The sequence below is a fragment of the Monodon monoceros genome, unplaced genomic scaffold (assembly GCF_005190385.1).
Source record: "Monodon monoceros isolate NGI ecotype Baffin Bay Population unplaced genomic scaffold, NGI_Narwhal_1 Super_Scaffold_12, whole genome shotgun sequence".
NCBI classification, from domain to species: Eukaryota; Metazoa; Chordata; class Mammalia; order Artiodactyla; family Monodontidae; genus Monodon; species Monodon monoceros.
Genome location: NW_021703768.1, coordinates 57,598,496 through 57,622,742, shown reverse-complemented (window position 1 = coordinate 57,622,742; position 24,247 = coordinate 57,598,496). Strand labels below are relative to the sequence as shown.

The 24,247-nt window shown below is 36.4% G+C and overlaps 1 protein-coding gene across 3 annotated transcripts in view; it reads right to left on the bottom strand.

The window, feature by feature from the left end:
* FCHO2 (FCH domain only 2) overlaps window positions 1-24,247 on the bottom strand; it is a 116,194-nt gene that overhangs the window by 8,879 nt on the left and 83,068 nt on the right. For all 3 annotated transcript variants that reach the window (XM_029216535.1, XM_029216533.1, XM_029216534.1), the window contains 5 exons: window positions 21,994-22,097; window positions 19,131-19,257; window positions 14,738-14,849; window positions 11,048-11,203; window positions 10,368-10,500 (listed from right to left, as the gene is read on the bottom strand). In XM_029216535.1, coding sequence (XP_029072368.1) covers window positions 10,368-10,500; window positions 11,048-11,203; window positions 14,738-14,849; window positions 19,131-19,257; window positions 21,994-22,097 — 632 coding nt within the window. The remainder of the gene's footprint in view (window positions 1-10,367; window positions 10,501-11,047; window positions 11,204-14,737; window positions 14,850-19,130; window positions 19,258-21,993; window positions 22,098-24,247) is intronic.

Below are 24,247 nucleotides of genomic sequence, written 5' to 3'. Positions count from 1 at the left end.
TTGTAAATAGTGCTGCAATGAACATTGGGGTGCATGTGTCTCTTTGAATTATGGTTTTCTCTGGGTATATGCCCAGTAGTGGGACTGCTGGGTCATATGGTAATTCTATTTGTAGTTTTTTAAGGAACCTCCATACTGTTCTCCATAGTGGCTGTATCAATTTACATTCCCACCAACAGTGCAAGAGGGTTCCCTTTTCTCCACATCCTCTCCAGCACTGGTTGTTTGTAGATTTTCTGATGATGCCCATTCTAACTGGTGTGAGGTGATACCTCATTGTAGTTTTGATTTGCATTTCTCTAATAATTAGTGATGTTGAGCAGCTTTTCATGTGCTTCTTGGCCATCTGTATGTCTTCTTTGGAGAAATGTCTATTTAGGTCTTCTGCCCATTTTTGGATTGGGTTTGTTTTTTTAATATTGAGCTGCATGAGCTGTTTATATATTTTGGAGATTAATCCTTTGTCCATTGATTCGTTTGCAAATATTTTCTCCCATTTTGAGGGTTGTCTTTTCGCCTTGTTTATGGTTTCCTTTGCTGTGCAAAAGCTTTGAAGTTTCATTAGGTCCCATTTGTTTATTTTTGTTTTTATTTCCATTTCTGTAGGAGGTGGGTCAGAGAGGATCTCGCTGTGATTTATGTCAAAGAGTGTTCTTCCTATGTTTTCCTCTAAGAGTTTGATAGTGTCCAGTCTTACATTTAGGTCTCGAATCCATTTTGAGTTTATTTTTGTGTGTGGTGTTAATCTTACTCCCCACTGTTAACATCATGGTACATATACTTCCAGACTTTCTAGGGATGCAAACATAGATCTGTCTCATTCTTTTAAATGGCCACAATAATTAATTTAATCAATCTCTTCCTCTGTGGATGTGTACTTAGGTGGTTTCCAAGCAATGCTGCAGTGAATATCCTTTCTACCTTCCCCCCACCACGTCCGCCCTCTAATTTGTGTGATTTCCAAAGAACAGATTTCTGGAACTGGAATTGTTGAGTTAAAGGTTACATATACTCAATGATCTAACAGAGTTACCTTCTAAGAGGTTCTATTAATTCGTACTCCTGTCAACAAGTGGTCACGCCTCTCCTAATAGAGCAGTCTTTTTCATTTTTGTCAATCTAATGAGGACTAAAACTGGTATCTCACTGTTGTCTTAATATTCATTGTTCTGATTACTACTGACATGGAGCATCTTTCCATAAGTTAGCTACTGAGTTATTCATCTTCTATTTCTAATTTATAAGGGCTCTTTGGTCTATCTTGCAATATTACACACGCTTTTCCCTCAGATTAAATACTGATTCTGTTTAAGGGTTTGTGTGTTTTAACCAAACATCTTATAAACACACGTATTTCTTTCTTTTCGTCTCAAGTATCTCATTCTCTCATTGCATGACTTCTGGGTTTTGTATTGTATTCAGAAAGGTCTTCCACACTTCAAGATTAAAATATGTAATAAACATTTATAACACATATACAACACACATGCATACATACCCACAGACATATATATATATATATATATATATATATTCATCCATGCTTTATTTTCGTATCTTTACGGCTTCATTTATTATTATTAAACCTTTGATACATGCAGATTTTATTTTGGTTAAAGGTATAAGCTAGGGATTCAGCTGAATTTTTTCCCCCAAATCTCCAGCCTGCTGCCCCAGTATCATTTACTGAAAAATTCATCATTTCCACATTGTCTTGAAATGCTACTTTGTCATAGCAAGAATTTTCCATTTATTCTTAGATCTATTTCTGGATACTCTAATCTGTTTCACTCATCTGGCCATCTATTGTTGTGCCAGTTCCAAACTATTTTAAATACTGTTGGCTTACAAAGTTTTCCCATGAAAACTAAAACATTACTCCACATTGCTGTTTAAAACGTTTCTTAACTTAATTTTCTGAGCTTTATTCTTCTGAGAACTTGAAAATACTGTCAAGTCTCCAGACACAAATATATAAACACCTCCACTGAGTTTCTGATCAGTATCACATTAAATTTATAAGCTAATTTAGAAACAGCTAAGCTTTCCAGAATATGAGTCTTCCTTTAAATAAAGTATACCATTCTAACTATATTCAAGGCAGCAGAGATGATGTTATGTTTCTTAACTAGTTTAAAAAAATTTTTGTGTCTTCATTGTAGCTACAGGAAAGGATGCTGTAATAGATCTTTAAAAAGATTTTTTTTTAATTGAAGTATAATTGACACGTAACACTATATTAGTTTCAGGTGTACAGTGTAGTAATTTGATATTTATATACATTGTGAAATGATCACCACAGTAAGTCTAGTTACCCTCTGTCACCGTACATACAAAGTATTTTTTTCCTCTGGTGAGAACTTTTAAAATATACTCTTAGCAACTTTGAAATATGCAATACAATATTATTAACTTTGGACACCATGCTGTACATTACATCCCCATCACTTATTTATTTTATAACCATTAGTCTGTAACTTTTGACCCCCTTCATCCATTTCACCCACCCCTAACCCCCTGCGCCTCTAGCAACCACCAATCTGTTCTCTGTATCTATGAACTTGGTCTGGTTTGTTTTTTAGATTCCACACGTAAGTGAGATCATACAATCTCTGTCTTCCCTTTCTGACTCATTTCATTTAGCATAATGCCCTCAAGGTCCATCCATGTGGTTGCAAATGGAAGGTTTCATTCTTTTTTAATGGCTGAATAGTATTCCATTGTATATATACAGCAAATCTTATTTATCCATTCATTTATTGATCAACACTTGGGTTTTTCCATCTCTTGGCTACTGTAAATAACACTGCAATGAACACTAGGGTCCAAAAATCTTTTCAAGTTAGTATTTTCATTTTCCTCGGATAAATACCCAGAAGCGCAACTGCTGGATCATATGGTAGTTCTATTTTTAATTTTTTGGGGAACCTCCAAACTGTCTTCCGTAGTGGCTACATCAATTTACAATCCCACCAACAGTGCACAAGGGCTCCCTTTTCTCCACATCCTTGTCTTTTTGATGACAGCCATTCTCACAGGTGTGAGATGACAGCTTATTGTGGTTTTGGTTTGCATTTCCTGATCATCAGTGATGTTGAGCAACTTTTCATGTATCTTTTGGCCATCTGTGTGTCTTCTTTGGAAAAATGTCTATTCAGATCGTCTGTCCACTTTTAAAATCAGATTGTTTGTTTTGCTATTGAGTTGTATGTTCTTTATATATTTTGGATATTAACCCCTTATCAGATATATTGTTTGCAAATAATCTTCTCCCATTCAGTATATTGCCTTTCCGTTTTGTTGATGTTCTTTGCTGTGCAGAAGCTTTTTAGTTTAATGTAGTCCTGCTTGTTTAATTTTGCTTTCGTTGCCTTTGCTTCTGAAGTCAAATCCAGAAAATGATCACCAAGGCTGATGTTAAGAACCTTACCACCTATGTTTTCTTCTATGAGTTTCAGGGTTTCAGGTCTTGCATTCAAGTCTTTAATTCACTTTGAGTCAGTTTTTGTGTATGGCGTAAGACAGTAGTCTAGTTTCATTCTTTTGCATGTGGCTATTTAGTTTTCCCAATACTATTTTTTTTTTAACATCTTCCCAATACTGTTTATTGAAGAGACTGTCCTTTCCCCAATGTTTATTTATTCTTGGCTCCTTTTGTCATAAATTAATTGAGCATGTATGTGTGGGTTTATTTCTGAACTCTCTATTCTGTTCCACTGATCTATTTGTCTATTTTTTTGCCAATACCATCTTTTGATTACTATACCTATGTCATATGGTTTGAAATCAGGGAGCGTGATGCCTCTAGCTTTTTGTTCTTTCTCAAGATTGCTTTGGCTATTTGGGGTCTTTCGTGATTCCATACAAATTTTAGGATAGTTTATTCTATTTCTGTGAAAAATTGCCAGTGGAATTTTAACAGTTATTGCATTAAACCTGTGATTGCTTTGGGTAGTATGGATATCTTAACAATTTTAATTCTATCGATGAGCATGGAGTATCTTTTCATTTAGTTTTGTCTTTATTTCATCACTGTCTTATAGTTTTCAGTGTACAGGTCTTTCACCTCTGTGGTTGAATTTGTTCCTAAGTATTTTATTCTTTTTGATGCAATTGTAAAGGGGATTATTTTCTTAATTTCCTCTGCTAGTTCACTATTAGTGTATAGAAACACAACAGATTTTTATATATTTTGTATTTTGCAACATTACTGAATTCATTTATTATTCAGTTTATTCATTATTCAGTATTCTAAGTTTTTTTTCTTATGGAGTCTAAAGGTTTTCTACATATAACATGTCATCTGCAAAGAGCGATAATTTTACTTCTTCCTTTCTAATTTGGATGCCTTTAGTTTTTCTTGCCTAATTTATCTGGCTAGAACTTTAATACTATGTTGAATAAAAGTGGTGAGAGTAGGCATCCATGTCTTGTTCCTGATCTTAGAAGAAAATCTTTCAGATTTTCACCACTGAGCATATTAAGCTATAGGCTTGTCATATATGGCATTTATTATGTTGAGGTATGTTCCCTCTATACCCACTGTGTTGAGAGTTTTTATCATAAATGGATGTTTAAATTTTGTCAAATGCTTTTTCTGTAATCCACTGAGATCATACGATTTTCATCTTCATTTGTTAATGTGGTGTATCATGTTGCTTGATTTCTGGATGTCAAACCATCCTTGCATCCCTGGAATAAATCCCGCTTGATCATGGTGTATGACCCTTTTAATGTATTGTTGCAGTTTGTTCGCTAATATTTTGTTGAGGATTTTTGCATCTATGTTCATCAGGGATATCAGCCCGTAATTTTTTCTTGTAGTGTCCTTGTCTGGTTTATCAGGGTAATGCTGGCCTCATAAAATGAGTTTGGAAGTGTTCCCTCCTTTTCTATTTTTTGGAAAGAGTTTGAGAAGAATTGCTATAATTCTTTTAATGTCTGGTAGACTTTGGTAGTTAAACCGTTTGATCCCGGACTTTTGTTTGTTGGAAGGTTTCTGATTATGGATTCATATCTCCTTACTAGTAATCTATTCATATTTTCTACTTCTTCATGATTCAGTATTGGAAAGCCGGCTGTATGTTCCTAGAAATGTATCCATTTCTTGTAGGTTGTTGGCAATTTGTTGGCATATAATTGTTCATAGTAGTATCTTGTGAATCTCTGTATTTCAGTGCTATTAGTTATAATGGCTCTTCCTTCATTTCTGATTTTATTTGAGCCCTCCTTTTTTCTTGGTGAGTCTAGATAAAGGTTTGTCAATTTTGTTTACCTTTTCAAAGAACCAGCTCTTAGTTTCATTGATCTTTTTAGTCTCTAATTATTTCTGCTCTGATCTTTGTTATTACCTTCCTTCAACTAACTTTGGGCTCCGTTTGCTCTTCTTTTTCTAGTTACTTGAGGTGTAAAGTTAAGTTGTTTGAGATTATTCTTGTTTCTTGAGGTAGGCATGTATCACTATGAACTTCCCCCTTAGAAATGCCTCTTAGAAATTCCCATGAATTTTTGGTATGTTGTATTTCCATTTTCATTTTTTTCGAAGTATTTTTTGATTTCTCCTTTGATTTCGTCATTGACCCGTTGGTTACTCAGTAGCATACTGTTTAATCTATCCATATTTGTGATTTTTCCAGTCTTCTTCTTGTAACTGATTTCTAGTTTCATACCACTGTGGTCCTAAAAGAGATGCTTGATATGACTCCAATGTTAAATTTATTATGACTGGGCTTCCCTGGTGGCGCAGTGGTTGAGAGTCCGCCTGCTGATGCAGGGGACATGGGTTTGTGCCCCGGTCCGGGAAGATCCCACATGCCGCGGAGCGGCTGGGCCCATGAGCCATGGCCACTGAGGCTGCGCGTCCGGAGCCTGTGCTCCGCAATGGGAGAGGCCACAGCAGTGAGAGGCCCACGTACCGCAAAAAAAAAAAAAAAAAAATTTATTATGACTTATTTTTTAACCTAACATATGATCCTGAAGAATGTTCCATATGCAGTTGAGAAGAATGTGCACTCTGCTGCTTTTGGATGGAATGTTTTCTGTATATCTGTTAAGTCCATCTGGTCTAACATGTCATATAAGGCTGATGTTTCCTTACTGATTTCTGTTGGGATAACTTACCTATTAATAAAAGTGGGTATTAAGGTCCCCTACTATTACTGTATTGCTGTCTACTTCTCCCTTTAGGTCTCTTAATATTTGCTCTATATATTTAGGTGCTCCTATGTTGGGTGCATAATTATTATTATTTTTTGGGGGGGGTGCGTAATTAATACATGTTAAACATCTTCTTGTTGGATTGACACCTTTATCAATATGTAATGCCCTTCTTTGTCTCTTATTACAGTCTCTGTTTTAGTCTATGTTTTTCTGATATAAGTATAGCTACCCAAGCTTTCATTTGGTTTCTGTTTGCACGGAACATCTTTTTCCATCCCTTCAACTTTCATTCTGTGTGTGTCCTTACATCTGAAGGGAGCATCTTATAGGCAGCATATAAATAGGTCTTATTTTTTTAATCCATTCAGCCACTCTGTGTCTTTTGATTGGAGAATTTAGTCCATTTACAATTAAAATAATTATTGACAGGTATGTATTCACTGCATATTGTTAATTATTTTCTGGCTGTTCTGTTCTCTTTCTTTCTTTGTGGTTTGATGACTTTAGTGGAATGGTTAATTTCTTTCTCATTATCTTTTGTGTATCTGCTATAGCTTTTGCTTGGTTGTTACCATGAGGCTTACATATAACAACCTACATAACAGTCCATTTTAAGCTGCAAACAACTTAAGTTTGAATGCATTCTAAAGGTCTGCATTTTTACTCCCCCTCTATCTTCTGTTTTTGATGTCACATTTTACATCTTTTTATCTTGTGTATCCCTTCACTAATTATTGGAGTTATTTTTACTATTTTTGTCTTTTTCCTTTTACTATTTTCACTCTACGTGATTAATCCACTACCTCTACTATATATTTACCTTTACCAGTGAGATTTATACTTTCATACTTTTGTTACTAATTGGCGCCCTTTTCAGCAAAGAAGTCCCTTTAACATTTCTTGTAAGGCTGGTTTATTGGTGATGAGCTCCTTTAGGTTTTGCTTGCCTGGGAAACTCCTTATCTTTCTTTCAATTCTGAGCAATAACTCTGCTAGGTAGAGTATCCTTGGTTAGAAGTTTACTTTGAATATATCCCTTCTGGTTTGCAAAGTTTCTGCTGAAAAGTCTGCTGATGGTCTTATGAGAGCTCCCTTGGTTTTTCTCTTGCTGCTTTTAAGATTCTTTTTTTAAACTTTTGACATTTTTTTTTTAATGCTGAGCCTTCTTTTAATTAATTTATTTTTTTTAAATTTTTGACTGTGTTGGGTCTTCGTTTCTGTGCAAGGGCTTTCTCTAGTTGTGGCAAGCGGGGGCCACTCTTCATCGTGGTGCACGGGCCTCTCACTGTCGTGGCCTCTCTTGTTGAGGAGCACAGGCTCCAGACGCTCAGGCTCAGTAGTTGTGGCTCACGGGCCTAGTTGCTCTGTAGCATGTGGGATCTTCCCAGACCAGGGCTCTAACCCGTGTCCCCTGCATTAGCAGGCAGATTCTCAACCACTGCACCACCAGGGAAGCCCTAAACTTTTGACATTTTAATTACAATGTGTCTTGGTGTGGGTCTCTCTGGGCTTCCTGGATCTGAATGTCTGTTTCCTTCCCCAGGTTAGGGAAGTTCTCAGCCATTATTTCTTCAAGTAAGTTTTCAGTCCCTTTATCTCTATTCTCCTTCTGGGACTGTTATAATGTGTACGTTAATTTACTTGATGTTGTCCCATAAGTCCTGTAAGCCATCTCCGCTTTTTAAAATTCTTTTTTCTTTTTGCTGTTCTGATTAGGTGAGTTCCACTGCCCTGTCTTTGAGTTCACTGATCCTTTCTTTGCTTCATCTAGTCGGCTGTTGAACCCCTCCAGTATATATTTCAGATCAGTTATTGTATTCTTCAGCCCAGTGACTTCTATTTGTTACTTAATGTTTTCTGTTTCTTTGTTGAAGTTCTCACTGTGTTTATCCATTCTTCTCCCAAGTGAGGTGAGCATTTTATGACCATTACTTAGAACTCTTTATAAGGTAAATTACTTACCTCTGTTTCGTTAAGGTGTTTTTCTAAGGTTTTACCTTGTTCTTCTTTTAGAATATATTCCTGTTTCCTCATTTTACTTGATTTTCTGCACTTCTTTGTATTAGATGAAATAGCCACCCCTTCCAGTCTTGAAAGAGTAACCTCGTGTAGCAGATGAACCTTATTGTTCAACCTCGCCTTAGCTCTTGGTTGCCTCTCAAACCTCTGTGATTGTACAAGCAGCCTATTTTATATTTAATAGCTCCTAATTGTCAAGGGTGTGCCAAGACCTGGCAGTGTTTCAAAGCAGGAAATCTGCCAGCACATAGATTCAGACTGACTAGGAAGCTAGACCCTCAGGCAGCAGCTTTTAAAGTATGCAAATACATATAGTTCTGTGAGACTGAATACAAATGTTAGCCCTGCTGGCCACCAGATCAGGTGATCTGGAGGTGTCCCCTGGGTGACAGTCATAAAAATCAGGGCTCCAGACGAGTGTGTAAGTTCCTTTCTGGGAGATACTGGTGAGCTGTAGCAAGGCAGAGGGAGAGTGAATTGACTGCATTCCCCCAGGCTATGTTCCCTAAGAGCATATCTGTAGATCCCTAGATGTGTGTCAGACCAGAAGCCTGCCCCTTAGGCTGCTGCTCCAGGCCAAGCAAATGGGTCTCTTTCACAGAAACAGTAGGGTGTTTTTCAGTCTGCTTTCTGTGCATCGCCCTGGGGGCAGTAGCCTGCCAAAAACTGTCTCACTGATTGTTAGAGTCCTGTGGGACCCAGAAATGCAAGCTCCCCTGGCCTCCAGAGCCAGGAGATCAAGGGTGTCCCCTGGGCTGCAGCTGCAAAAACTGGGGCACCAGACATCTATAAAAACTCCCCTCTTGGAGATACTGGTGTCACAGAAGAGAGTGCAAAGATGACACCCACTGAGGAAGGGGGAAAGAGGTCTTGAATAAAAAGCCAGCTTTAGCATGAGAGAGGGAGAGCCCACTGGTTGGAGTGTAAAGATGGCACCCACCAAGAGAAAAAGTCTACAGTAAAAAAATAAATAAAGTGGTGCTTGCTGGCTTTAGCAAAGTAGATGGAGCAAGTAAAAGAGGTGCCCTCCAGCACCCCACTCCCTGGAGAGTATCTCAACACGCCCTGGCCCCTCAAGCCGATACTTTAAGATCAGCAGATGAATCTCTTTCACATGTAGCCTGTGCACTTCTCAAATGGCCACTTGCATGCTGGGACCTAGGGTGCTTGGGTTTGCACGCAAGCCCTTTAAAGCCGTTTCTCAGATCTCTACAGCCCTCTGGTTCCTGTGGAGACGAGCTCCACTGGTTTTCAAAGCCAGATGTTTTAGGGACTCGTCTATCAAGTGCAGGTCTCAAAAGCTGGGGTGTCCATGCAGGTTACAAACTCTTTGTTCCTCAGGGAGAAGCTCCAGATTTGTGAGTTCCATCCAGATGGTGGGTTGCCATGATGGGGTTGAGGCTTATGGTGAGACCGTGTCTCAGCCTCTCCTACTCGCCTCAGTGTGGCCCTTTTCTCATTGGCTGATGTGAAGGAGCTGTTTAGCTATCTTTCAGGTCCCTTTCAGAGGGAATTGTTCCACATGTATCTGTATATACACCATGTTGGTGTATCCATGGGAGAAGGTGAGTTCAGGATCTTCCTATACCATCTTGGACTACCTCTCCAGCTCTAATTAGTTTTTTTTATTGTGAATATCTTTCTCCATTAGTTTTCCTAAGTGGCTGTTTTGAAAGCCATTAATTTTTGTATTAATTTTTTAAATGACCACTTTGCTAAATTCTCCTGCATCAGTTTTTCAGTTGATTCTCTTGAGTTTTCCAGAAATATATCACCTGTAATTAATATTATTTTTATATCTTCCTTTCCAATATTTATCACCACTTATTTTATTCTCCTGTCTAACTGTACTAACACATCCAGAAAAATCTTATACACTAACAGGAATAATGACTTTCCTGACTTTCAGTGCTTTAGGTATTTCATTATTAAGACTGATATGCTGGTCTTTCCAGGTGAAGGACATTCATATATTTATATTTGCTCAGTATTTTAATTGGTAATAGACAGACGGTGAATTTGATCAAATTGGCCAAAATCTCCAGAGGCTTAACAGATTTTTTGATTTTGAAACATCCTTGCATTGCTCGAATGAACTTCACTTGGCCATGACATATTATTCATTTAATGATATGCAAGATTCTGTTTGTTAATATTTTAATTAAGGATTTTTATAAGATGACACTCACCTGATACTTTAATACATCTACATTATAATAAGAAGCAGCTGGATTTTGCTCTGATAGCTTCTTGAGGTAGATAGTAAGAGCTTGCATGTTCATCCAAAAATCTTTTGTGTTAGAATCACATTGTGATGGATCACTGTATGTATAAGAAATATTTTCATTATTATTTATTATTATTTCATATTTATTTATTTATCTTTATCCTCTGCCTCTCTGTAGTAATTTGGTGACCTGGCAAAGACCAGTAGAAATGAACCAAAAGATGAGATGAGGTAAAACTAAACTAAGGGGATAAAGAACGGAACATAGCAGAAAGTTGCCTAAAAGATGAGAAGATGTACAGTAGAGAAGGATTAGAGAAGGATTTAACAATGACTACTACCACCCACCAGCACAAACAAAACAAAGACAGCAGAATCCTATTTAATCACAATAAATAATTTTGATAGTCTTCAAATTGAATTACTGTTCCTTTGAAGAAGAAAGAAAAAATTTCTTAAAAAGAAATTTCACCTTCAAAACAAAAGTATACAAACCTGGGGATTTCCCTGGTGGTCCAGTGGTTAAGACTCTGAACTTCCACCACAGGGGGCACAGGTTCGATCCCTAGTCAGGGAACTACAATTCCACATTGCCCCACAGTGTGGCCAAAAAATTTTTAAAAAACTGAAAAGTACACAAACCTGAACACAAGTTGTGCATTTGGAAGAATTTGTTCTAGTCTGTTGATATTTTTCACCCTGAAGCAGAGCACAGCTGGGGATGGATTACTAGTGAAGACTTTAATAACTCCGCTTGGAAATGATATTGTCATGTCACCAGTGATCTTCACAATACACCTGGAAGTAGGCATTTTGAAAAATTTAAATAGTTTAAATAAGGCATTTTAACCTCCATTTAAAGCATATTTAGTTTTAAAAGGGCTTTATTTATATATATAACCTTTTATCATAATTACCATGAATTATTTTTTCAATTATAAAAAATGATTCTATGTGAAATGATATATTCATCTAACACCAGTTTTTCCTAGAATTAAATTCCAAACACAAATGGAAGCACACTGATAATACTCCTTCACTTGTTTGCTAAAACCATCCCTGGCTGTCTCATAAGGACACTGTTTCCCTGGTAACACTATCCCCAGCTGTAGCTATTTTTCCTCCAAACCCCACAAAGCAGAGCCTGATGGTGGCAGTGGTAGATGTCCTCCTTGCTTCTCATTGCCTCTTACAACTCTATATTCCTTCTTCCTTCTGAAAAACCACCAGCTTCATTTGAAACTCACACCATCAGATTATACTACTCGCTATCCCAACCCTCCAAGTCATCTTCAACATTCCCTTTCATTTTCTGAAAATTATAGCTCCTGGCCCACTGTCAGTCTGTCTCTGCACAACTACTCCTATCATAAATTTTTAGTGATTTCAATATCCACACAGATAATCCTTTCAACACCTTGGTCACCTAGTTCTTCAGCCCCTTGCCTTCAATGATCCTGCCTTCCTTCCAGCCTACCTCAGCCATACTTCAGCCCCTCCATCATCTCAGTCTGATTCCCCACTCATCGGATAGTCTCTTCCTACTTCTCCAACTCATTCTGTCCAGTACTGCATCTCCAATCTCATCAAAAACCTCCATAATCCATTGTTCCTACCACCTTTTTCACTAATTTTCACTCTTCCTTCATATCCTCATTTCCCCCTATCTTGGGACTTCATGGTCCATCAATATACATACTCCTTTGCATAAACCCTCCCCTTGGTTCTCCCTCACTTGACTATGCTTGTTTGGCAAAACACAGTCTTAGCTAAATCCAGCTCCTCACCTACATCTATATGGCCGAACATGACTAGAGAAAAACATATAATGATATAGCCAAAACTCTCAGTTGGGCCCCCTTAGTATTACCTGGAAATTCTACATCCCCTAGCTCTTTTCATACCTCCTCCTTTCTCCTCTAACTCTAACCTGCAAAATTCCCTCCCCCACCTGCAGTCAACGACTTTCCTTTAAATTTTACGGATGAAATAAAATCAGAAAAGAACTTCCTCATACTCTCACTACTAAAATCCTAATCTCCCTGACTCTAAAGGCATCCATACCTTCTGCCTTCCCTCCTGTTTCAACAGATAATCAGTCTATGCCCCTAAGGCTAACTGTACTGAAGCACATCTCCTCTTACATACTGAAGGACTTCACTCATGCAATTGTCCCCTTTCCTGTAGATTCAGTTTTTTCCATAAATATTGGATTTTTCCCCATTAGCATATTGAAATGTGTATCATCTTTAAAAAACCCAAAAACTAAAATTAATAAAGGCCTCCTCTGATTCTCCCATCTCTCTCCTGCTACCACCCTGTTTCTCTGCTTCTACTTAGAGCAAAATATCCTAAAAGAATTGCCTAACATTTGTGCTCTTCAAATACAGTTGTCTGTATTTGCACTCTTCAAATACAGTTGTCTGTATTTGCATCATCTCCTGCTCCTGAGCGCCCTCGAAGCAGTCTACTAGAGCTGCTCTTGTGAAGGTCATTAATGACCTTCACGTTGTTAATGATCAATTTTTCTTGACCTGACGGAGAGCATCAGATACAGCTTCACACCTTCTTTCATGAAAGGGTTTATTCACTTAGTTTCTGGGACTCTGCTCTACTGGTTCTCTTCTCACCTCTCTTGTTGCTTGCTGTCCCAAACTCCATTGCTGGATGATTCTCATCCTCCTGTTTTTAAACACTGAAGGGGGCCAGGACTTAGGTTCTCATCAGATCTCTTCTCTACACCCTAATGCCCCAGGCTTTAAGTATCATGTACAAATTAATGACTACCAAATATTTTAGCCTGCACCTATTTCTGAACTCCAGAATCATGTATTCAACTATCATCAACTCAACGTCCCCACTAAATTGTGTTAATAAGTACTTCAAATTTAACAATCTACTCCCTCAACAAATCTTGACAACTCTGTTTTCAAAATACATTCAGAATCTCATTACCACTCACGATCTCTTCTGCTAATACCCTTATACAAGTCACCATCATCTCTCACCTGGACTTCAGTGGTTAACCCTTTCTCTCTGCATCTACTCTGGCTCCTTCTAGTTTATTCTCCATATAGCAGGCAGAGTGCTACTTCAAAAACATAAGTAACCTCATCACTCCTCTACTCAAAAGCCTCTACTTGCTTCCCACCTCACCCACAATAAATCCAAACTCCTTATCATGGTCTACAATGCCCAGCCTGATCTGTTCCCTCTGTGGACTTATCTTTGACTACTTTCTTCCTTGTTTACTCCTACTCAGTGACATGGTTCTCTTTGCTATTTCGTAACTATGCCAAGCATGCTTCTACCTCAGTCCCTTACACTTACTGGAATGCTCTTCACTCACCTATCTGCATGGCTTGCTCCTCCCTCAATGTCTTTCAAAAACAACCTCAAAAAGGTTTTCACTGATCATTCTATCTAAAATAGCAGCCCTCTGTTGTAACTGTCTATCCCCTTACCCTGGTTTATTTTTCTTCATAGCATATATCAATACCTCTCCTTTTCCTAAGTAACATTATTCATTCATTAAACATTTGAGTGCTTAATATGTGTAAGACTGTTATAAGCTTGCATTGTTGTGAAAGTTTCTTAGTTTTCACTTGAGATAATGCAAGCTCTGTAGAGAAGAACTTTTGTTTACTAAAGTACCTTCAGCACTTACAACAGAGTCTTACACATAGTAAGCGCTCAAATATTTGATGAATGAATAATGTTATACATGAAAAATAAGGGTGGGGTGATGGTGGTGGGATGAATTGGGAGATTGGGATTGACATATATACACTAATATGTATAAGATAAATAACTAATAAGAACCTGATGTATGAAAAAATAAAATAAAATTCAAAAAAAAAAAAAGAAAAATTAAGGGTGGTCATTCACCCAAAGATCATTTTCTTAATAGAAGGAGGTTAAACCAATCCTTCAAGAGTCTCCTGTAAATAGACATGCACTCTAGGTCTCTCCTGCAAACATCACACTTTCACCAAAGATATACATTAGGCCAAGATTCAGAGTTCTATCCCCATCTACATCAGCTGCCACAATCCCGTTGTGCGGACATGTCAAACAACAGATGTGTCATAGTGGTCACAAAGCCTGGGCAAAAACGTACATAAACTTAGAAAAAAGCCATCACTACTGATTATAGTGACTTCTTAAATTTGAAAGACAATATCTAAATGACTATAATTGATAGCAAAAAGCAGGTAAACAAGTAATAGAAAACTCTAATAGAGAATCAAAATGTAACTCTTAAAATTTACCACCAAGCCCCCTGCCCCTGAAACACACACACACATATACACGTATCTTTTAAAAACTAACTTGGTGGGATCTGCCCCTTTAAAGTAGGCATTAACAGATTCTGTAAGGGCGACTGCCACAGGTAAGGTGTCCTGATTTCCAAGGCTGACAGGACTGGGACCTCGTGACACACCTAGAATAAATACAATTCATTTGTTAAATCCTATAGAAAGATATTTATTAAATACCAAGACAGAGTAGACTCAAAATATTAGCTTGTCACAAGTGACTCTATTACTGGTTTCAAAGATGCCCCAAGTATAAATCTGGTTAAAAAATGGAGCATAAAACAAGTTGGACAAATAAAATATGACAGGAAAATATGTCACAGTGACTTCAATTTTAAATAGAATGACAAAGAAGGGTTGGGTTAAGGAATGTCAGAAGGAAAAAGCCCTTCACCTGAAGAGCTAAAATTACTAAAATATGGCTTCAAAACCATTCAGATACTAAATTCTTTCAGGTTCTACTAATTCACATATGTAAGATCATTAAACTGGATTTTTCTATTTAAGGTATTTCTATACGTTAGCTATTTCTAAATGAGCAGTGTAATGTAATCATGCACTACTCATTATTACTGTAATTCTCCTTTACCTCTTCTTTGTCTTATGCTTGCATTATATTCCCATATTACCTTTCCTCAATAAACATGACTAATAACATCATTTTGAGGTAACATTCCTGACATAAAGTTAACTCAGTAAGATACCTTTAGAGTCAAATCATAGAAAGAGCAGTGTTTTAAAAGAGTAATAAAATGTAAACAAATTTAATGTATATGTTCAGGTGTTTTTTAAAACCTAAAATCTGGTTTATTTCATAACAGACAAATCCCTTAAAACAGTGCATTGCCTTTTTTTTTCTTTACAAATGTACTCTCTCCATTTATGCCTTACCATTATTGTTATCGATTGGAAAGTGGAGCATTTCATTTAATATACAATATATGATGAAATTTTGTAAAACTAAGTCAATCGGGTAGTTAATTATGATTATTCATTCTTAAAGAAAAATACGTTGACCTAGGTTATTCATTTATCTCTGAAATCTGAATGTATGTTTTTTGTTACATAAATGTTACACCATGTTCATAGCCATCAGATATCTTTATTTCAGATGTGAGCTACTTTTGAGATACCTAGAGTATTGTTAATTCTAACAAAAATCAGTACTAGCTTTCTTTGCCTCACAACTAAACCTGGGCTCTTACAAATAGTGAGAAAGAGCTTTTGTTACCTTTAGAGGCCAGGAAGATTCTGTACTGTTCAAGATTTTGAAGAATTCTGATTTAGAAGGTTCTTCATAGTTTAAAAAAAAAATGACTCAGTGATTAAAAATACATGGAAACAGGAACTGCTGTTTCTAGGCCACTGGGAAAAGTAAACTCTCCCAAACAAGACAACTTAAAATTTCATATGAAAATAAACTCAATAATAAAATGTATTCACAAAATCACAACAGCTACTATCTACTAACCACCAATATATGCCAGACACTTTGCCAAAGAGGCATGAAAGAAATGGTGCCTTTCTGAACCACAAGTAGTTTTTTTCTGCAAAGCAGGAACATACTTTGTGGGTGATGGGCTGCAACAATGAAAGGACATGAAAATGTGTCTGGAGAAGTGTTTATAACCCAGATCAGGACATGGAAGACCTTAAATTTTATCCTATTGGCACTAAAAGCCACTGAAAATGTTTAAAAGAAACATGATTGTGTTTTTCATTTTGTAAGATCACTGAACACAGAGTGAATCCTGGATTGAAAAGAAAAATGACTTGGCAGAGATTCAAGTTTGGATCAGGTGAGAGATAATTAAATGAAAGCTAAGGGCTTGAGCAAGAGGCAGTAGTTTCTAGGATATGTGATTACAACTATGCAAATACATGTTTGCGCAGTGGGAAAATTTCACTATAAATCTAAATTAGTTCAATTTTTAAAAAAATATATTCTATACTAGGGTCACTAGAAATTCAGGAAAGCATATTTTCAGAGAAAGATGAAGGCTATAATAATCTTTTATTAGAAAAAATTCTATGCTCTTAAATCTGAAATTAATCTTTTCCCTTAGGTAACCTACACAAGTGGATATCTACACACAGTCATGGGTAACATTAATGCCTGCTAGGACTTTGACATTAAAAATCAAAAGAAACCTACAAAGTTATTCTTTTCAATTATCCAATTTGGGCATATAAAATGAGAATTCTTGAAATAGTTTCCCTGTAAATTGTTAAGCCTGTTACTGAAATATTGGCAAGAAGAAAAAAGTACTGGAGAGTTAGGAAAAAAACTCAAAATCCACTTAACATTTTGGCATATCCCCTTTTGTATATTCCATTTTTGTTTCCAAGATCATATTGTATATGCATCCTTCAAAAAAATGTTTGACACAGGAAATATGTGCTTAAGTCCCTAAAAAAGTCTAAGTGTGTACTATATTATTCAGAATAACTCACTTTTTGGAAAAAATAAATTCCTTGGATGTTCTTCTTTATAAGGATAGTATGCATGCATTCTAATTTTGGTTTAATTGTTGCATATTTACAATTGTGTATGTTTTGAAAATGCAGAGACATAAAGCTGAAATAAAGGGTACCTACCTTTGTAACAATCAGTGAATATTTCTGTGGAATTCCTTTCAGCTCCGGAGTAAAAAACAGGGACTCACCCCCAACTACTTCCTACCTCTTTGCTTCTAACTTCAGCTCACTGTATGAATGGTTTTCGTATGATTGATAGCCTTTGCTTTGTGGTTTTTATATTATAGTTTCTTTTTGTTAACTGACATATTCTTTCTGGTTCTTTCCTAATCACTTTTTCTCTGCTTCTAATAGCTTTAGAGGTAAGATTTGTTGATATTTCTTAATGTTAAGGAGAGAAGAGCAGGAGGGAGATGGAAGATAATGCAAAAATAATGTATGTTTTTATAATTTATCCACTGCTATCAATGGATCCTGTATAGAAACTGGACATAATTAGTACAAAATTGAGATAGTTAAACCTTAGAGTTATTCTTGATTTCTGAGACACCATAAATTGCTAGAAAAGGAAAAATTAGATAACAGAGTATTTTAGATACACTTTAGGATCATTAGTTAACATATACATCTGCTTTCGATACAATACCTTGTGAAGTCTCACAGTGCTTTTCAATTTCAGAGAGTGTCCCAATCAAATTATCATCTTCTATCACATTTAAATAAAACAAAATATTGCAGGAAAAGAAAATACTTTCAAGAACAAGAAGAATCAAAAACTTAAATCTAAACAGGGAGCTGAATAAACATCACAATAAAGAAAGAAATTTTTAGGAAGATTTAAAGAAACTGTCATATAAAATCCACATTACATCACATCCTGCCTGCCTGTATCATCACCGTCACCTACTTGTCGTTCTCCTATTGCCAGCACTGGCCCAAACTACAAACAAATATGCACCAACTTAATCAAAATTAAAGTTTCCATCACAAATAGAAAACGTTCTGAATAATCTGGAGATAATGGGAAACGACTAAAGCAATTTTGGTTACCAGGACCTGCCTGATTTCTAACAGGACCCATCTATGTTCTTTATGATTAAAATACAGATTCTGTGGAAACAAAAGGTAAAAAAACCACATATACAAACAAAATGTAAGAATAAGGTGCCTGTTACAGCAAACAAAAAGACTTATTGAATATATTGTTTACATATAGTCAGAAGATGGGAAAAACAGTATGTTCACAAAAGTATATCAAATAAGATGGTAACATCATGTTTCAGACATTTAGAAATAAAATCATTTATCTCATTTTAGCCTATACCACTCATGCCGTTTTTACAATGGCTACATACAGAAGGCCCATTTCTCCTGCGTGAGTTTTGACAAATCAAATTAAGTATAATTAAATCAGCTTAATTAGGGCTGGGATTCTTAAACTCAACATGCATCAGAATTGCCTAGAAAGCCTGTTCAAAGATTGCTAGCCCCACTCCAGAGTTTCTGATTTAAAAGGTCTGCAGTTCTAGTAAGTTCCCAGGTGATACAGACAGATGCTGCAGGTCCCAGGACCACACTGCAAGCACAAAACCCCTTCCTTTCACTGAATCAGTTGCTTTTAAAACAAATTTTCTTAGGAATGTAAGTACCAATTCACAGTAGAAAGTACTGCATCATATTCTGCCTTCAACTATTTATATTGGTCAGTAGTTTATAAGTTTGATGCATTCTTAACAGTGCTAATCATGGTTAAAATTCTCTATTCAGATAATATAAAATGTGAAAGAGAAAAGGAAAATGTGGCTAGTTTGATAATGCCAGGTGTGTTTCGAGAAAACCAAAATGTCTAATGCGTAACTCTTCACCACCCTCAGCCTGATCATATTTTGGATGTTAAATCTGGCATGTAACTTATGATAACCACTTACCTACTGGAGTATTGGCAGCACTGAGTGACGCAGAAGATGAGATAGAGGAAGAACTTTCTGCCCGGGCTAACGGAGCAGCAGGAGGTGGGCTGGTATTGGAAGTTATAGGTGGGCTGAATGGCCTGGGCTTAAAAACAAAATGTCATTTACCAAAATGCTAAAACAATTCCCCAGTTATCAGAAAAGATTTTTAGGTATCAGGAACATTAATTTTAAAATACTAAACCAAATTTATTGTGTTTCTTAAAACTCACAGTTAGAGATGCCTAGGTGAAATCATTTTCAAGAATATATTAAAAGCTGAAAAGGCTATTTTAAAATAATGCCGTCAAGAGAATCTTTGTATATAAAACTTTTTCTGTATTTCAAAAAGTATGCTTAAGATAGATTCTCAGAAGTTAAACTGTTAAACATTATGAAGGCTTTTCATACCTAGTGCCAAACTGCTTCCCATTTGGGTAACTCACTTTACCCTACTGCCTGTAAATATATGAGAATATTTCTCTGCACTCTTGCCAGCAATGAACAGATGAGCCTTAGAAGAAGGAAAAATAATAAAATTTAAAACCTTTTAGCTAATTCCGTAGATAAAAATAAAATTGGCATTTCTCTTTTATGAGTTGTCTGTTAGCTTTGCCTGATTTAGTTTGGGGAGGTCTTAGTATTATCTGAGCTTTCACTAACCCTTTTCTTTATTTGATGCAAATATTTTCTTCCTATATATTGCTTTACTTCTGGCATTTACAAATCTGTGCACATTTTCCTTATAATTCATTGTAATGCTTCCTCATTGAGAAAGTTTACCCCATTCAGAGGTTTGAGAAAATCTTAATTCTACTGTCTTCCCACTTTTCTGGTTAAAAATAAAAACAAATATGAAAAATATGATTCCAATTCATTTATCTTTTACTTTGGTGAATGTTTTTTTTTCCTTCCAAATTCCTAATTGTTCCAATAATACATTAGCAACACTTCCTGAGGTGTTTCATTTTTAAAATATGGAATATTGAGCTCAATCAAAGAAAACCTTTTCCTGCTTCTAAAAGTTATAAGTAAATGCAATATTTATTTAGTGCCTATACTATGTGTCAGGTCTTGGGTACTAGATACAAAGCAGTGAATTAGACACTGTTTCTGTCCCCATCTATTTGAGGAACATGAAAAACAAGGCGAAAAACAACCAACAAAACCCTATAAGCATTCATACACTAAAATTATTCAACTCTACTCGCATGAATATAAATTTATAGATATACACTCTTATAAAAATTAGGTTATACTGCCCAAAATATTTTACATTTAGTAAACCCTTGTGCCCCCAATTAATTATTTTTAAAGTATTAGTTCCAGAGAATGGCTTTTGGATGACTCATTATTATGGACAGCAGGTTGAAAAAACACAGCAAGGTGTAAAATGTGGCTGTGGAAATATACAGATGGAGGTGGTACAGGACATGAGGTGACAGGCATTATGTAAACTATTAAGGCATCAGCAAAGTATTAAGGATATGAAATTGGCTAAAGCATAGTCCAGGGAAGGAAGCGTACACAAAAACAGTACAGTCATCCCTTACACTTTAAATCATCTCTAGATTACTTACAGTACCTAATACAATGTAAATTCTATGTAAAAAGTTGTACATGCAATGCAAATGCTATGTAAACAGTTGCTAGTGTGTGGCAAATTCAAGTTTTGCTTTTTGGAACTTTCTGGATGCCCCCCCCAATATTTTTAATCTGTGGATGTGGACCCCATAGATACGGAGAACTGACTGTGGGTCAACTTTATATACAATGTGATTGATGCACTAAAAGAAACATGAGCAAGTGTATGGGTATAAGGAAGAGAATGACAGAGGATGATTAAGTCCACTGTGGGGTGGAGAGGAGGAGTAACCATCAAAGAGGGCTTCACCTAGGTGGTGATATGTAGCAGGGTCTTAAAGAGAGCAGTTTCCTACATAGAAAACTGAGGGGTATTTCAGACAAGAGGGAGTACAATAGAGACATGGATACGTAAAAGAGCATGATGTGTTTGGGGAACAGTGGAAAGTTTCAAGTGGCTGGAACCTAGGTTGCAAAGAGGAGAAAACTGGACAGTTAGTATGGTAATGCAGGTTGTTGAGTCAACTTTATGAAGAGTCTTATAGATTCAGCTAAAATATTCAACCACGTGGATTATAGGTGTACCACTGTAGATGTATATATCAGGGGAAAAAGATTAAGCTTGACATTTAGAAATTTAATTCTGGCAATTAAACTGGCAAGTGAAAGATGAAAGTAAACCAGAACAGACTGAAGGAAAGAAGACTGGTTTGGGAGAGCCTGATTCTCAATAGAACCCATATATTTTCTTTCGTTATCTGACAACTTTCGAAGACCAATGCCTTTTTCTCTTTTTAAGCAATGTGTACTTTTACAAGTCAATTAAGTGATGTGAACTCCAGACTGCTTATGTATAAAATAAAGAAAGCTGGACTGGATGCCCACCAGGACTCCCCTGGCAGTATACTTCTAGGTCTAAGAACAGGCCACCATTTTTTCCTTAATATTTGACTTTAAGCAAAATTATATCAAAATTGCTTCTTAATTATGAAACAATGGGTACTGAACTGTATTTTTATAATGTGCTAACTTTCTCAGGAAATCTCTTTCCTCCTGAACAACGGTCTTGCTCCACAGGTATGATCACTGAGATAATATGGGGAAGTGAAGGAAGTATCAGCAGGGAAAACTTTTCTGTACTTTGAAGACTTGAGTAGAAAATTCCAAGCATTTAGCAGTAAAGGGACATACAGAGAAATATCATTTGCATATTAAATCAAAACAGTTATAATTAAAAAAAAAACACCTGAGTACATACTATTTCATTAATCCCACTGAGTTTTCCTGAAGTAAGCTTTGGTCTGGAAGCAGGCCTTGGAGGTGGGACAATGGTACCTACAGAAAGAGGAGTTGTGGGCCTGGCTGGTGGGTGGAAAAAGAGAATTTGAAGAAAATCATTAGTATGTACCAATCCCTAGATAAAAACATTCTATTACAGAGAAACTATTACGATTCAAAGCTCATTTTTCAGAAGTTCTTTTTCTTTAAAATGTAATTATAGCTATTTGTGAAATGCTAGGAATGTATCAAGCATGCTTTTTTCGAAGCTACCAATAATATTCCTGAAAAAAAAAATTAACTTTTCAATAAAACTGACATAAATTGTATTCCTGTTTCAATTATTTATACATATAAAAATTAATAAGTAAGCTGGTGAAAACCAGTTTAAGGCCTAAGGTCTTCAGTTTACTGCCAATACTTCTACTTTACAGTTATTTGCAAGACCAAGCCTTTGAAGCAACATCTTCAAAATAATAACATGAACTCTAAATAAAAACATTTACCTTAATTAAACTTGTAATCTCACTGTTAAGTTGAAACACACTGTGCCATTTTTTAGTGACAATCAAACATATCTTTATAGTTTCCACAAATTTCCACAAATCACTGTAATTTTTGGTAAATATAGAAAATCATATATTGACTTCATAAATCCTACATAAATTTAGTGTTCAATGTTTTTCAACACTATTTGCAAATGTTGCAATTTTAAAAACCAGAAATACTAACTTCAGTATTCCTAATTAAAAATAACTCTCCAGGGACTTCCCTGGTGGTGCAGTGGTTAGGAATCCGCCTGCCAATACAGGGGACACGGGTTCAAGCCCTGGTCCAGGAAGAGCCCACATGCCACGGTGCAACAAAGCCCGCGAGCCACAACTACTGAGCCCGCGTGCCACAACTACTGAAGCCCACGCGCCTAGGGCCCATGCTCCGCAACAAGAGAAGCCACCACAATGAGATGCCCACGTGCTGCAACGAAGAGTAGCCCCCGCCTGCCACAACTAGAGAAAGCCCACTCACAGCAACAAATACCCAACGTAGCCAAAGAAAAAAACAAAAAAACAAAAACAAAAACCTCAGCATGGTAGAAATTAATCAGTGAAATTCAAGTGTATATCATCAAAAGTCACACATGTATTAACATAATCAAAGCAAGAGTGTAGAAGCAAATACATTTAAATGATCTTTAAATTAATTAAAATGATCCTCAAATTCTTTTGGTCCATTCTAAAAGATGAGTCTATAATTCAGATTGAAGAATATAATATGGGTGTGAAGAAATATGTTTCAGTAAGTTCTATAAGTTTACAGATGTGCAAAGTTAAAAATATAAGAATGGGCCTTGTATGTACATGGGGAAACAAACAGTAAAGCTGAGGACCCTTGGTCAGCAATGGAGGAGTGAAAGGAAGGAGCATGGAGGTGGTAGCAAGAGACCTAAAGTAAAAGGTAGTCACACCGGAGTGAAAGCAAATGCATGGGGGTATGGAATCATCTAGAAAGCAGATCATATGAAGAGATAAAAGATGCAAGCACCATTCAGGTTGCTTGAAGAAAACAGTAAAAACCTGGTAAGAAATCAAGTTCAGATTCTAAGCCTGCTGCCTTCTTCCAGTCAGCACCAGTTCTTTCACGCTGCGCCCCTACTTTAAGCTGTACATTGGAAGAAATGCGCACTAACCTGAAGACTGTTACACTTCCCTGTGCTATGACATATTTACTTTAACGATAGTTCATTATCAATGAAACCAGCACTGACCAATACTCAAGTTATTTCAAGCTTCTGAGGGGGCTTAACATGGTAGAGACATTTACACCTGAAGCTTCATTACTAATCAAGTGGCCTGTCCAAATGGCATTTAGATTGACTCAATCCAAGCCTGGTAGAAGTGTTAAGTTCACCTTCTTCAAATAATCAGAATTTGCTTTTTGAGAAAAAGTAATAACAATGCTCATTAATATCACTGTTTATAAATGAATCAATTGTAATAAATTATAAACAAATCTATCTCCACATGCCAATTAGATACTGCTTCTAGAAGCCTCTGAAGGAGATGACTACAACTGTTCACAGGTTTAAGTATCTTAACTGTGTTTTGTGGTGGTGGTGGTGGTGCTCACTTCAAATAAATGTCCACTAGATGCAGTATTTCAAGAACATGAAGTGACTTGTAAAGTATAAAACACAGGCAAAAAGAGCTAACCGGGCTTCCCTGGTGGCACAGTGG